At 40.6% G+C, this 15,321-nt stretch overlaps 1 protein-coding gene across 2 annotated transcripts in view; it reads left to right on the top strand.

Moving 5' to 3' along the window:
* The window catches only part of CTSC (cathepsin C), a 44,182-nt gene extending 37,743 nt beyond the window's left edge, over positions 1 to 6,439 (top strand). For both annotated transcript variants that reach the window (XM_070425820.1, XM_070425822.1), the window contains exons 6-7: positions 4,197 to 4,328; positions 5,708 to 6,439. In XM_070425820.1, the coding sequence (XP_070281921.1) occupies positions 4,197 to 4,328; positions 5,708 to 6,210 (635 nt within the window). In that variant the 3' untranslated portion in view covers positions 6,211 to 6,439. The remainder of the gene's footprint in view (positions 1 to 4,196; positions 4,329 to 5,707) is intronic.
* Positions 6,440 to 15,321: the final 8,882 nt, after the last annotated feature.

The following is a 15,321-nucleotide window of genomic DNA, read 5'->3' as shown; positions in this document are numbered from 1 at the left end:
ATTCAGTGGAAGGAAATTAGACTTTCTAAAGCCAAGTTCTTTGATGTTGGTTTTCTTATAGCTTGAAAAGCTAATATTGTCTCCCATATCCCATATTTCGTGAGAGTTATAACTGTGAGTTGTACAGAGGCATGGGTAATTTAAAAACAGAAGGATTCAATAGATTAATTGCTTTGCAATTGATTCCTCATTTGTAGAATCTTGTTCGGTACTTGGGAAAATAATGTACTTAGAGGTTCCTCTTTTGACTTTCTTTTGGTTTTCTGTACTTTCGGTTGGAAAAAAAAAAATATTTTCCCTTCCTGTTAATTGGGCAACTTCGAAATTTCCACTAACTTTAAGAACACTAGTGTTCGGTATAACCCAGAATTCAAAATTAGCTGCAGTTAAGGGAATTCACGACTTTATGCAGAGAGCATATCAAGATGAATGAAAAAAGAGACATTGGGAGGACAAATGAGGTTTTAGCTTTACACTTAGAAACAGGTTTAAGCCCCAGCCTGAATGGCTGGGTTGACTTTGAAGTGTGAGAGGCAAGAGAGCTCGGAAATTGGAAGACATGAACTTCCTTAGTTTTTCTTCCAGCTATGCTGCCTTTATTTATTCCATCTTCATGAGCGAAGAGGCAGTCTCTCAGGTCATGTTACTTAGGAAGTGCAGAGTGTTTTGCTAATGTTTAAAATGTAGTTCATTTCAGACTTGTTTTAAATGCTGTTTGTGCCGGAAGGCAGGAACCTTAAACTGTCTGCTTCACCCTATTCATTTTACATACAAGATAGAGAGAAATGCCAGAGAGATCAAGTGACTTGCTCACAGTCACATAGCTGAGTGACAAAGCCAGTGGAAGGCAGGAAGGGGTAGGAATTCTGACTCCTTACTGCTAGTTCTGTATGTTTCCTGCTGTTGGAAGGTGCAGCTGAACATTGTTAAATCTTGCAAAAGTGACATTATTTACTTGAGACTGTGAAAATTGGCTTGATGCAGAGTTTTGTCTGGGCCAGACCTCCCTTCGTCTTCTGAAGGGATAATGGTTCTTTTAAAATCTAGGCTCTGGCTTTGATGTTTGAAAGTCATTAATTACCTCGGCAGCTGACACATTCTTCTGGGAACTACAGGGGCTTGAGAGAAGTTCTCTCCTTTTCTCATCCCCATGTTTTTTTCTGTTAACAGAGCACATTCTGATCTCTTGAATGTACATGTGACTTGTCCCCCCCTCCCCCACCGCCCCCCACAATGATGGATGGTCAGAAATAACCAAGAGAGGTTATTTCTTTGGCTGCCATGGGCCAAGAATCCTGGGTGGCCAAAATGGGGCTGTTTCCAGACTCTTGTGGAATGTTATTTTTTTTACAAGACCCTTGTGTTTCATTGTAGGAACAACTGGCTTTGGCTATTTATTGTCACGCATGTAGTTCTTTGACATTCTATCACTTGAAAGTTAAGGAGGGTCCTAAGGATAGTGTTACTTGGATGGTTTAAACAAAATGTATAAGTTAATTTTGGTCTATTTAGTAACTAGATGACAGGGAAAGGGAATTTGAAGATTCATTAAAGTAGATAGAGACCTGTGAACTGAAAAGGACACTAGGCCTGCATTAGCAGACACTAGGAACCCCTGCCATCTGTTGGCTTTGTGACTTTGGACAGGTCATTATTGCTTCTTTACAAGTCTCAGTGTATGTATAACTAAATGAATTCCAAGGCCTTCTCCCAAATGTTTGTCTTTTTATAAAAAATATGTTTTTATTGATTTTATAGAGAAAGGAAGGGAGAGGGAGAGAGAGATAGAAACAACAATGGGAGCTCATCGATTGGCTGCCTCCTGCATGCCCCCTACTGCATGTGTCCTGAGTGAATCGAACCAGTGACCTCTTAGTGCATGGGACGATGCTCAACAAACTGAGCTACTGCCAGGGCTTATCAGCAGCCCCTGAATGACGGATGAACAGATTACTCTGACACAGTTTCATTGTGAATGAGAGGGCTAAGGGATGGCCTGGCTGAAGGAACCAGGCAGCCTCAGTTGCCTGCTTTGTTAGCCTTTTATTCTAGTTTTTATCTTTAGATACAATGAGTAGGGTGAGTAATCTTGGGAGGACACATGTGTTTGCATTGTCCTCAAGCAATGGCATCCAGGGATTAAGCATAAGGATTCCAGCAAACACCCGGGGATCTGCACATTCACAGACTTGTTTGGAAAGGACAGGGAATAATTAGGGGCGCCAACTTCGACACTCCCCTAAGTCTCCCCTAAGTCGGAATTCCAATAAACAGGGCAGGCAGCCTCCCACACATTTCCCTTTTCTCAGAATGTCCTCCTTACAACTTTCCAATCAAGTGTCATGTGTTCCCCAACAAACTACACTGGCCCATCGCAAGGGTTTGTCTTCTGTCTATAATTTAGATGATCCCTCAACAGCAAAAGCAGTATATAATGTGATATGGGTAAATCTGAGATGTTTATTAGGAGAATTTGTGGGAACATCAGAAATGGTAACAGTTAAAGGCTAGTAGGGCTCTAATAGATTCTAGGTTTTGGACCTCTGATATTGTTGAATTTCTTAGAGAGGCCTCACATTAGGCCCTAGGGTTGTGTCTCCCTTACAGCTTAGAAAGAAGTCAAGGTTCACTGTTTCCATTCAAGTCATTTCCCCCCTGGATGCAAATACGTATCTTGTTCATAACTTGACTCTTTCTTCCACAAACATGCATTGTGTTCCCTTGTTGCATCAGGCACCAAGATGAAGAGAACAAATCTCCTGTGAACACTCAATGAAATTTACAGTATAGTTTGTGGAAAACAATATAAGTAATTCAAATAGAGTTTAGGATGTTGGAGGCTGAGCATAGAGTATCCTGGATTTACTTTGCACTGAGGGAGGAATGAGAATCAACCGTTACCTTCTCCAAGTAGCATATTTTGAATGCATAATGTTCTTTTGAGTATTTTTCTTTCTAAGGAAGACAGTATCTAAATTGTGAAATTTAGCTTTATTAAATAGAATAAACGCAGCGTTCTCTTTACGTAGAATGAGTTTTTTGGATTGTAATATGTCTATTCACTAATCTTGTTTTATGTGCATAAGGGAGTGCTCACTATTCAGATAATTTGGTAACTAATATTAGTAAAGTGAACAACATGCCAATTGTGTATATTTGCATTCAGTACCAATGTCTTGGTACTAAATTTGTATCAGCGACAAAGAGGCTATGTAATAATAGAAATATTAATATTATGCCCATTTCTTTCTAGAATTATAACAAGTAGAAGTCCCAGTTTTGTTATATATGTGTCACATTTTCTTATTTCTTAACCACACATATTGAAGAAACATAGAAAAATAATATTGTTCACATATTTTTCTTTATAATGTATTTTTTCTTTTGAAATAGCAACTATGTTCCTCGCATATTCTTTTTAAGTAAATTGATTTTGTCTTTGCCAGAGCATTCAGGTGTTAAATGAAGCTGTTTTCTTTTCCCTTCTCCCTACCCCTATCCAGCTATTTTCATGTTCTTCTCTCCTCTCGGTAATACTTTTCGGGGACCATAGCTATACTGCTGTTACCCTTTTTCACTTGGAATCAGTCTTCATTTAATTTTACTACCTCCATGTCTTATATCTTTATTTCCTCATTGGATATCTTAAGTACCATATTCATCATTATAATTATTCTCTTTCTTTCTTGGGCTTTGTTGTCTTTTGCCTCCTTGACCCTGGTTAAATCAAACTCTCTACAATATACCCATCCTTGAGCCCATCTTAGGGTTAGTTCCACCCAGCAAGTTGTGTTAGAAAATGCTGCTTTTTAAAAGCTCAGCTTACTTGTATCCCTCAGTCTGTTTTCTCTCAGTCTGGTGGCTCTGCAGACATAGGTCATTTCTTCATGATCAAGAATACTATCAAATGCTTTGCAGAAGTTAGGAAGTTTTCGTTCTTCTTTTTTTTTTTCCCTCTCTTAAAATATTCTCAAGGAAAGCCCCATATAGTAACATTTGCCTTTTGATGAAAAAGCTGAAATCTTAATGTTTGCTTTAAGTTCAGTCATGTCTATTGATTGACTCTTTTTTTATTGTGCTCAAGCAACACTCAGTGTAAATATATTAAAATATCTTAACCACTGAGCTTTTTCTGTTTTTGTGAGTACTTCAAAGGTCTCTTGGGTTATATATCTTTTTTTTTTCTCTGTCACCAGCCTCTTGTGGAAGCTGCTACTCATTTGCTTCTATGGGTATGCTGGAAGCAAGAATACGTATTCTAACCAACAATACCCAGTCACCAATCTTGAGTCCTCAGGAGGTTGTGTCTTGCAGCCAGTATGCTCAAGGTAAGCGTTGTATTTCAGGCACTATTTCCTCTATGTGTGGTTGGCCAATGTTGGCAAAGATAAAAGGATGGTGTAGTAGAGAGAGCCAATGACTGTAGTCAGAAAATCCTGGTGCAAGCCTGCCCCCATCAGTTATTAATGAGTGGTTTCTCATGGAATTTATCGCACCCCCAATAGTTATACTATAGATTGCATGAGCACTGCCTCTTAGGAATCTCTTACATACATTACCCAACAATGCCCCAAACCCTGAAAGAGTAGATATAATCCCCAATTTATAGACAGGGAACAGACACGAAGTTGTTCTATAATCTTTTAAAGGCCACACAGCTTCTAACCCTTAGAGTTTCAGTTTCCACTAAGGTCTCCCTCCAAAACCTAATTCTTGTTAAAACCAAACTAGCACTGGTTTTTCTTTAGGATAATTTAAAAATTCTGTATGTATGTTTTTGAGAAGAGGGCATATGTAATGTATGTAGAAAGCCTGATGGCCATTCATTCAGAGAGAAGCATTCCCATGTTAAAGTTTTCTTCCGTCAACCCCGGATTTGGCCAAGAGAAAGTTTCTCAGTTCACCAGCGGAGAATGATTATTTGCCAGTGGGCCTTTCATTCTTTCTGAAATACTTATCAAACATGGATATTGTGACTTCCAGGCTCTGGGGATTGTGATGTATCAAGACAGTCCTTCCCCTTATAAAGAGCCACGGTGTGGTGTCTGGATATTTAATAAGAATAATAATAGTGAACTTTTAAACAATATATATATTTTATTGATTTTTTTACAGAGAGGATGGGAGAGGGATAGAGAGTTAGAAACATCGATCAGCTGCCTTCTGCACCCCCCCCCCCCCCCCCCCCCCCCCGCCAACTGGGGATATGCCAGCAACCAAGGTACATGCCCGTGACCAGAATTGAACCTGGGACCTTTCAGTCTACATGCCGATGCTCTATCCACTGAGCCAAACCAGTTAGGGCAATAGTAAACTTTTATTGCTTTTATATGGAGTGACTAATTTAATTCTACAAGAAAGGTGCTGTTACTATCTATATTTTACAGATAAGTAAACAGAGGTACAGAGACATTCTTCACACAGTTTTGGGTTTGAATCTACATAGTGAGGCTGCAGAGCCTCCCACCTGACCACTCTGCTAGAGGTACCTTCAAGTGCTGAATAAATGTCTGATAAATAGGTAGGGATGATAGGATAGTGAGCTGGGTAGTAATAGATAGATGAATGAAGTGACGTTTAAGCCAGGTACAACTTCCAGGTAGCATAAAAAATTAATGGAATAAAAAGAGATGCTAGGAAGTGGGACAATTTCTCCTTGTGTCCCTTTCTCATAAAGGGGTAATAACTCTGTGTTATTCCTCCTCAGGCTGTGAAGGCGGCTTCCCATACCTCATTGCAGGAAAGTATGCCCAAGATTTCGGGCTGGTGGAAGAGGCGTGCTTCCCCTACACAGGCACTGACTCGCCATGCAAAATGAAGGAGGACTGCTTTCGTTACTACACATCTGAGTACCACTATGTGGGTGGTTTCTACGGGGGCTGCAACGAAGCCCTGATGAAGCTTGAGCTGGTCCATCATGGGCCCATGGCAGTTGCTTTTGAAGTCTATGATGACTTCCTCCACTACAACCAGGGGATCTACCACCACACTGGTCTGAAGGACCCTTTCAATCCATTTGAGCTGACGAATCACGCTGTCCTGCTGGTGGGCTATGGCACTGACCCAAAAACTGGGCTGGATTACTGGATTGTTAAAAACAGCTGGGGCACCAGCTGGGGTGAGCAAGGTTACTTCCGGATCCGTAGAGGGACTGATGAGTGTGCAATTGAAAGCATAGCAATGGCAGCCACACCAATTCCAAAATTGTAGCATGAACCACCCAGCATTTTATACTGACCATCATCAGTCATAAAAGGGGATGATTTATTCACAGGTTAGAGATTTCACTGCAGCAGCTTCAGAAGATTACAAATAGATTCTTATGAAGATTTTTGCCTTCAAAATTAAAACTGCCCTTGATTTAATATACCTTCCCATTAGCCACTAACCCAATTTTTTATAAGTATTCAATTAAATGAGTTTTTATGATGGTGGTGAACTGTGCACTAATGGATTTTGCTAATCATTTCTAATTCAAACATGCTATATTTTGAAAAGTCTATTTGAAAATCTCAAGGAATTATGGCAAGGATTATTAAATTAAAAAAATATTTTTTTGTAAATGATCAAGTGATATATATTGTAGAATGTATGTGTGTGCATAAGAGAACTTCAACCATTGGCTCCTTCAATTAAATTCAGATTTATTGTGTCACCTATATAAGTACTTTAAGAAGGAAAAGCATTTGAGGGTATTTTAATTAAAAACAAAAACTTATGAAACTTTATGATAGGGAATATGTTCAAATAATGGCTAGTGAATGCTAAACTGTATAATTGATGAGCCAAAAGTCATAGCAAAAAAAAAAAAAAAAAGTTTTGGTCAAAATGTTGATATTGGTTACATTTTCTTAGGGTCTATCTTGAATTTTGAAGTATTGGTTAACCTTCATTGGGTGAGCAGTAATAGCTTAATTAGCAGAATATTAGCAGTTTAGATTTGGACAGATCTTTGGGTCTCTAAGATATATTTCAGTGATATGAAACCACTGTGCTGAGTGAACAGGTGTCATCTTTAGAAATGATTGATTAGGCAAAATTAGGCAGCCAAAGCTCTAAAATATACATAAGAACCACAAGTCTTTTGGAAGAGACCGTAAATAGAGATCATGCAATCAAACCTCTGCACAGAAAAAGAGACTAAGGCTTAGAAAAACCTCAAGTAACTCACCTAAGGTCACACAGGTGGTAAGTAAGGGAGTCATGAATAGCACCCAGATCTAAGGCCTGTTCTCCTTGAGCAACTGGACACTGAACTTCAGCACTTTGCACCAGAATATCCAAAATCCTCAGGGATACGAGGTGTGTACTTGGAAATTTCACCTTGACATGTTAAGTCTCAGAGTTTTGTCTTAAACCTCGTGTACTCTTCGCATGACTATTGTTTCACTACAATGACACTTTTATTCTCCTTGAACTGAAGTGGCCTTCCAGGAATTTACCGAATGTTTAAGGTGTGGCTTCTTGTGCTTCTTGGAACGCTGAGACATACCTTTGACCTTTTCACCACATGGTGACACAGAACTTCCAGGAGGACTCCAACAACTAGTATTTCCTCTGTTACTGTTACTGATTCAATGTAATTTTAGTCCTACTTTATGCCTAGCCTTGTCGCTATGTGAAAGTGTAAAAAGAATATGAAATCAAGGATGCATTTATTTTTCACTGAAATTTATATAGATACTACCTCTCAGCTTAACAGATATGACTTCGTTAACAAGTACACATGAGCTTATCCTCTGGGTTTCTATTGGACAGCAGTTAGTGGACACATAAGAGAGCAAGTCATGAAGATGCAGAGTGCCCATGGTTTTGCACAATTTTCTGAGGGCCCTGAGAGCCCCACAGAAAAATCATTGCTGGTATCATGTATTAAGTACTTGAGAAAATACTGAAAAACTAAACATAGGTGTGAACCTAACTGGCAGTGGGAAGCAGCTCTCAGCACGATGAGTTGAAGACAAACAGGGGTTTGAAGAGGCCCTGAGTCTTCAGAGATGGCAAGAAGGATTGCCCAAATGAGAGCTCGTGTTACACTGCACTTCCACCTGCATTTATCTGCGTGGACTCTGCTTCTCCTGTGTCTATAATACAGAAAAAATCACTTATTTCATCAGCAGTGGAAGAATTAAAGACAGTGACTAAATGAAACATTGTGGTTCCTCCAGCCTTGTGATTAAACTGTTAAACTGTACAAACAGCAACAAGTTTCATTCTAAAATGTGTTCTTGTTGGTGTTAATAGCACATAAATAATCAAAGTCGGCTGACAAATTAAACTATGGAAAAAATGGGATGGCAATTCTGGCTAAGCTCCCCAAAGACATTCCCAGAAACACTACAGTGAAAGCATGCATGGGTGACACCAGTGACCACAAAGAGAAACTAAGTTTAATCGGGCGTCTAGCTCTGCTGTGACACTGGCTGCCACTTGACCACCATGAAACCTTGGGCAGTTTCCTTAAACCACCTGTGCTTCGTTGTCCTCATTTGTTAATGGAGACAATGGAATAGATCTCCCATTTAACTCATCCTACCTAAAGTCTTGCTATTGCAACAAAGGAATCAAATGGATTTGTGCCTTCAGGTGATATCATTTGCTTTATTTCAGATCAGGCTTTTCACCATCCCAAGTGGGCGAACTAAACTAAATTCAGATAATGAAATCTGCCTAGCCTTCCAAGCTCAAGGAACTCTGACCTCTCACCACTGAATTTGGGAAGGGAATAGACCTGGATAGGAAGGGATACACATGTACTAAACAGAGCTCTCTGAGGATTAAATGCCTTCAGATATGCAAAGGATGCAGAACAGTGCTTGGAACGAAGTAAGTCCGCTTTTTTCTGAACTCAAATAATCATTTGCTATAGGAAGCAGCTAAGACACAATTCTGCTAATGAACAAAGTCTACCCTACTAGGAGGAGAGAGAAAAACCAAGAGAGGAACACTGGTACAGAGAATCCCACAGAAAAAAAACTTGCGAAAAGTACAAATTAGACAGTTCTGATCTGGTGTAGAGGTTGCACTTCCCCATCACACCGCTGCTGCTGCCCCTGTGGAGAGAGCAAGTGTGAGCTGGTCAAGGTCAGGTGCTACAGCACAACTGAAAATCAGACCCCAGTTGAGAGGAAAGTCACTAACTGAAGCAAAAAGGAGTCAGGCTAATCTAAGGTGGTAACCGCTGGATTTTCCTATTCGTAATTTTTCTATTAGGATAAGGTAAGCATAACAGATTCACAGGACAATGCCAAAGGTCATCTAGTCCACCTCTGTCCTTGAAATAAAAATGGGTTTTGCAGGTGAGATAACATGTCTGGGGTCCCAGCTAATAAAGATAAATCTGGGCCCCAGTGTGTCTAGAACTTTCTACTGTACCCACTGCCTCCTAATTAAGAAAAACAGAGAAATTCTAACTGTGAGACTAATGACTTCATCTTGCTCTGTTAAAATCATTTCTAAGATCTTTCCCAACTCTCCAATCCTTTTCTGGTCTCTTGGGGGGAAATGCTGTAAGCTCTAATCCGTGTGGTTTGGAAGCTTTAACAGTTTTCTTCTAAATATAGTGATGCTAATATTTGTATTTCTTAATTGTAGTAAGTATTTATTTTTGGATAGAAGCTTCCTGACCAAGACAGGAGAGCTTTAGATAAATCAAATTCTTCTGCTCTGAGGGAAGTGGATGGACTTGACATTAGCCATTGGACCGTAGTTTCATTAGCTGTAAAATATTGACCTCGTTGAACTGAAGTTCCGAGTGAAACTGTAAATTTGCCTGAAATTGCCTGGGCTGTAAGATAATTGAAACCTCAGCAGCCCTGGCCATGCGACACGAAAATTGCAGGAGATGAACTAGCCTTTGGACAGAAAATGCAACACATGCCTTTGTTGTCTCTTCCTTTTTCCTCTCAGAAGTCCATTTATTGAGATCCATTTTCTTCAAATGCTTTTAAGAGTGAGCAGCAGTGAAAAATTTAACCTCTCCTTTTCTGATCTTGAGACTATGATGCTGATTTTCAACTTTCCTAAAAGGCAATTTGTTTTTTGAAATTTAGTTCTATAGAAAAAGCCAGCTTGTTCCTTCCTCTAATACAAATGGTCTAAAGAGAGAGAAATCCTAGCAATCAATTGAACAGAAATGAGTTGGAGAAATAGCCTTTCCCTGAGGAAATGAGGGAAATGCCACGAAGGTAAGGTGGCGCATTAAAGGAATCATTGAGATAATTTATTTTTTCCCTGTACTATATTTTCTTAACCTTCAAAACTATTGAATAGGTTCGGTGTAGTGTACGATCAATGATAGAAAGTGAATGCTGCTAGTATCAGATGTTTGTACCCACATTCTCTCTTTTGTGGGATTTCTGGAGACCTAAGAGAAAAGCCAGTTTGTCCTTCTGATAACTACTCCTGTGCTGTCATAACAAATGCACAGTATTCCCAAGAGCTAGTAGACAGCAGCCTAAGGTTCAATTGTGCAACAGGATGAGTCAATGGAAAGTAAACAGAATAGCCTTGTGCCGTCAAAAGGTACTGGACTTTGGAATCAGTCCCGATGCTGCGACTTTGCTTCTCCCATGTTTGTTATTTGGACCTGAGTCCAATTACTGAATGGAGATGTCTAGTCTTCAGTGTCTTTGCCTGTTAAAGGGTGTTGCTAGTACTATCAAGGGTTGTGACAAGGTGTCGGGATGGGAAAGTCTGCCAGACAACATGCGAATACTCTTACACTTATTTTCCTGGCACTAAGTAACGGTTACAGACTTTGGAAGAGGGAGGTAATTCTGAGGACTGAAGCTATCCCAGAAGCTACCAGAGAGTAGACAGAACTTGAGCTGAGCTGTGAAGGATCAAGAGGAGAAGTAAAAGACATGGAGGGCGAGGGAGCGGGTAAAGACTGAAGTCACAGAAGAGAAGGGCAATGCCCCTCATTTCAAGATGACAGATTGAGCCCTTTCTGAGTAGCCCCCAACCAATAGGAACCCACTGATAGGCTTTTTTAAATATCTAAAACTTAATAAATGTATAAAAATACAGTCATAATTAATCATAAGAATTGGGCTCATTAGTGGATCAGATATTGGCTGATTTTTAAAAAAATCCTCACCTGAGGATATTTTTCCATTGATTTTTAGAGAGAGAGAAAGACAGAGAGAAACTGTGAGAGAAACACATCAATTGGTTGTCTCCTGCATGAGCCCTGACCAGGGCTGGGACCAGGGAAAAGCCTGCAACTGAGGTACATGCCCTTGACCAAAATCAAACCCGGGACCCTTCGGTCTGCAGGCCGATGCTCTATCCACTGAGTCAAACTGGCTAGGGCCAGATACTGGCTGAATTTTTTTTAAAATATATTTTATTGATTTTTTACAGAGAGGAATGGAGAGAGATAGAGAGTTAGAAACATCGATGAGAGAGAAACATCGATCAGCTGCCTCCTGCACACCCCCTACTGGGGATGTGCCCGCAACCAAGGTACATGCCCTTGACCGGAATCGAACCTGGGACCTTTCAGTCTGTAGGCCGATGCTCTACCCACTGAGCCAAATCGGTTTCGGCGATACTGGTTGAATTTAACAAAGGAGGAGAGGAGCAAATTGGAAGATAGAATGATAATTGGAAGCCCATGTGTGTGAGAAAATCCTGTCAGAAGATAAACACATTTGGTCAAGATAAAGATGAAAAGAAATGAGGTAGGTTGCAGGATTTTTGCTTAAAAAGAACACTTGTGTAAAGCATTAATCCTCTCTTGTGAGGTCATGGACCATGGACCCTTTTGAGATGGATAAAAACTATGGCTTCTTTCCCAGGAAAAATGCATATACTCATCTTATTTAACCTCTCATAAAAGCTCAGCATGGTCTTGGAGATTGACATGCCCCAGCACAGTCAAGTTTACTCTTGTGCGCATAGCACCTTCCCCCACAGCCAATTAGCTATTCCAAAGTGCAGATATTGTCCCTGTGTTCTCTAAGCTACAGGCTGGGAGGAGCCGTTGGAAAGTCTTGGCCGGTGGGACAAAGGGAGCCTCTTCCAGGTAGGTAGCTCAGCATCCAGGCATAATCCCAGGCTTAGTCACACCCTGTTTGGAAACAGCTCCCCATTTGTTCTCTGAGTCTTAGTGGCTCTCAGTGCCTAGACCCTTGTCTTGGTTTCTGTGGGTTGGAATCTAATCTCACTCCTACTGTCACCATCAATAGAGTAGGAATCTGACCAGTAAAATTCTGCCTGGTAACTAGTCCACCAATGGAGAGAATTCTGATACCCACTGCCTGCCCACAGGACTATTCATTTTGTGCAGCCCCCGGGCTCCCGTCACTGTGCTCCTGCCATCCACAGGAGCAACACCATGACTTCTCCTTGCTTGAACCTCCTGCTGCCTCCTGACCTGAACTGCCCACTGCTGCAGTTTCACCCAGAGGGTCTCTAACTGCCACATCATTTATTTTTGCACCCAGTTCTGTTTTTATTGGTAATAGTTGCTGATTTGTCAAGGTCTTAACTTTAAGCCAGGTGGTGTGGTGAGCCTCCTTCAGTTCCTTGTAAAGATCCTGTCTTAACAGCTAAGGAATCAGAGCGCTTAAGTAACTTGCCCCAAATCACAGAGCTCATCCATTTACTTGAGATTTGAACCCAAGTAGGTCCCTTTGTTCTAGAACCGCAGCTCTTCACTACTCTGAGATGTCCTTCCTGGGTCTTCCCCAGTGGTTGATTTTTCAAGACCTGGCCCATTTTGCTGTCCCTGTGTTTTTGTAGGTAACTATCATACTCGGCACAGTCACTGAGAAGTAAGAAGATGCCTACATCATTTAAATCAGGATGAATAAAAGAAGGGTGGTCTCAGAGAGAGAGGTTGAGTCAGGAGGGGAACAGTGAGAGAGGGATGATGACATACTCCATTTTAAACGTTGCATTTCAGCTGACTGCTGCAAACACAGTAAAAGCTACTTTCAACAAGCGTCTCACCAGAAATGTGATAGGATTCTTAGGAAGGATTTGGCAAATGTAATGTTTAGCAGATTTGCAACAATTGCTATAAGCTCAAATGGAAGATAGTTTCTGGCAAGGCACTGGGCCCTCCCAGGGAGAGTGGATTATTTTACTTGGTGTGCAAAGGCAAGGAAGGTATTAAAGATAGCTACCTTCCTTCCAATATAACAATATAAATAAACAAAAGAAGAAAGATGATTGAGGCTTTCTCTGTTGTATTTCATGGACCTCAGCATGCTGGTAGAAAGCAACACAGAACACATACATTCAGGTTCACAGAAAGTTTAAAGTCGACCTGGCCACTCAACGATCTCTTTCTGTATATTTGAGTGGCCCACCTGTTGGGCTTTTGAAGTTTGGAATAATAAAAGAATAACATGCCGAAACCGATTTGGCTCAGTGGATAGAGCGTCGGCCTGCGGACTGAAGGGTCCCGGGTTCGATTCCGGTCAAGGGCATGTACCTGGGTTGTGGGCACATCCCCAGTGGGAGATGTGCAGGAGGCAGCTGATCGATGTTGCTCTCTCATCGATGTTTCTAGCTCTCTGTCTCTCTCCCTTCCTCTCTGTAAAAAAATCAATAAAATATATTTAAAAAAAAAGAATAACAAAGAAAGAGGCCCTGTAGTTTTTGCATGCATTTTCAGGGACTTCAGCTCAGAGCCCTTTAGCATGAAGAGTGCTGTCTTGGGCAAACATCCAGAAAACATCTCTTAGGGGGAGCCTTCTGTTTTTGTTTTGGAACAAATCTGCAATTAATCAAAGCATTATTTCCAGTTATAAAAAGTTGGAAACAACCTAGAAGTCCAACAAACAGAAAACAGATTATTTATAGTACACAAACTTGACAATATATTATACAATATTAAAAATAACTATGCTGCCAATGTAACCATATTCAGAAATGTTTATGTTATGTAGAAAATGGATGCCATGTTTTGTTATGTAATAAGCAAATGGACATGTAAGCACCTTCAAAAGGGCAGGAGGACTATGAATAGCCACGCAAGTTATTTCCTCTGTTGTTTTTCTTATAACAGCTCTTTTACAGATAACAGAAAATGTAATCAAAATTTGCATAACCAAGAAGCCCTCATCACACAAATATGCTCCAGTCTCTGTTCTGTCATAAAAGGCCACCAACTTTCCATTTTACTGCAAATATCACGTTACCTTTTTCCTTCTCTCAACAGCCAAGCTTCTTCAAAGAAGTTTCCTTTACCTTCCAGCTTTGTGTTTTGTCCCCAATCTATTGAAATCTGCCTGTGCCAAATCACTTCTTTGAAATTGTTCACATCAAGGTAAGCAAAGTTCACCTTGTTGCTAAAAGCAGTTTTCAGTTATCTCGCCATTTGATGTTTGGTAATGCCTCCCTGAAGCTTGCAATTCCCAGCTTTTCAGATCTCTATTCCTTTTCAGGTTCCTGGTACTACACCCACTTCTTAAGTTTTCCGTTCTTCTAGCTTCATTACCAATTCCCCTTTCTCCATTTCTACACACTATTTCTGTTGAACCTTTTCACAGTCAGTATATATTGTCTATGTTCTGGTGAATCCCAAATCTAGCCTTCATCTCCAGAGCTCACGAATAAGTTGTCTATTGTGGCATTACAAATTACTCCAAAACTTAATGGTTTAAACCACACACACTTATTATCTTTCAATTGCTGTAGGCCAGGAATCTGAGCACAGTTTCACGGGATTCTTTGCTGCGTGACCTCTCAAAGTATGCATGCATCAAGGTACCCACCCATGATCTGCAGTCTCATCTGAAGGCTCTACTGGGGAAGGTCACTCACAGATTGCAGGCAGTATTCAGTTCCTTTCAGGTTCTTGGATTGAAGTTTCCTGCTCACTGTTGGCCAGAGGCCACCCTCAGTGCCTTATCATATGGCCTCTCCAATGTGACAGCTTGCTTCATCTAAGTGTGCAAGCTGTGAAAGCAATAGAGAGAGTGTACTAGTAAAACAGAATTCACAATCCTTATAACCTAATCCTGGAAGAGATATATCCTCAATGATCCCATATTCTATTGGCCAGAAGCAAATTAGTCAAGGAGAGAGTATTACAGAAAGACTGAATATCAAAAGATGGGATTGGGACCATCCTAAAGATGCCTATGACCTCGACCAGCGTGGCTCAGTGGTTGAGCTTCAACATATGAACCAGGAGGTCACAGTTTGATTCCCAGTCAGGGTACATGCCTGAGTTGTATGTTCAATCCCCAGGGTGGGCTGTGCAGGAGGCAGCCAATCGATTATTCTCTCTTATTGATGTTTCTCTCTCTCTCTCTTTCTCTCTCTCTCTCTTCCTCTCTGAAATCAATAAAAATGTATTTT

Source organism: Myotis yumanensis, unplaced genomic scaffold (genome assembly GCF_028538775.1).
Source record: "Myotis yumanensis isolate MYYU_CA2020_CCGP unplaced genomic scaffold, mMyoYum1.0.hap1 SCAF_10, whole genome shotgun sequence".
Lineage (NCBI taxonomy): Eukaryota > Metazoa > Chordata > Mammalia > Chiroptera > Vespertilionidae > Myotis > Myotis yumanensis.
Note: the sequence above shows the minus strand (reverse complement) of the source record. Positions and strands in the feature narration are given on the sequence as shown.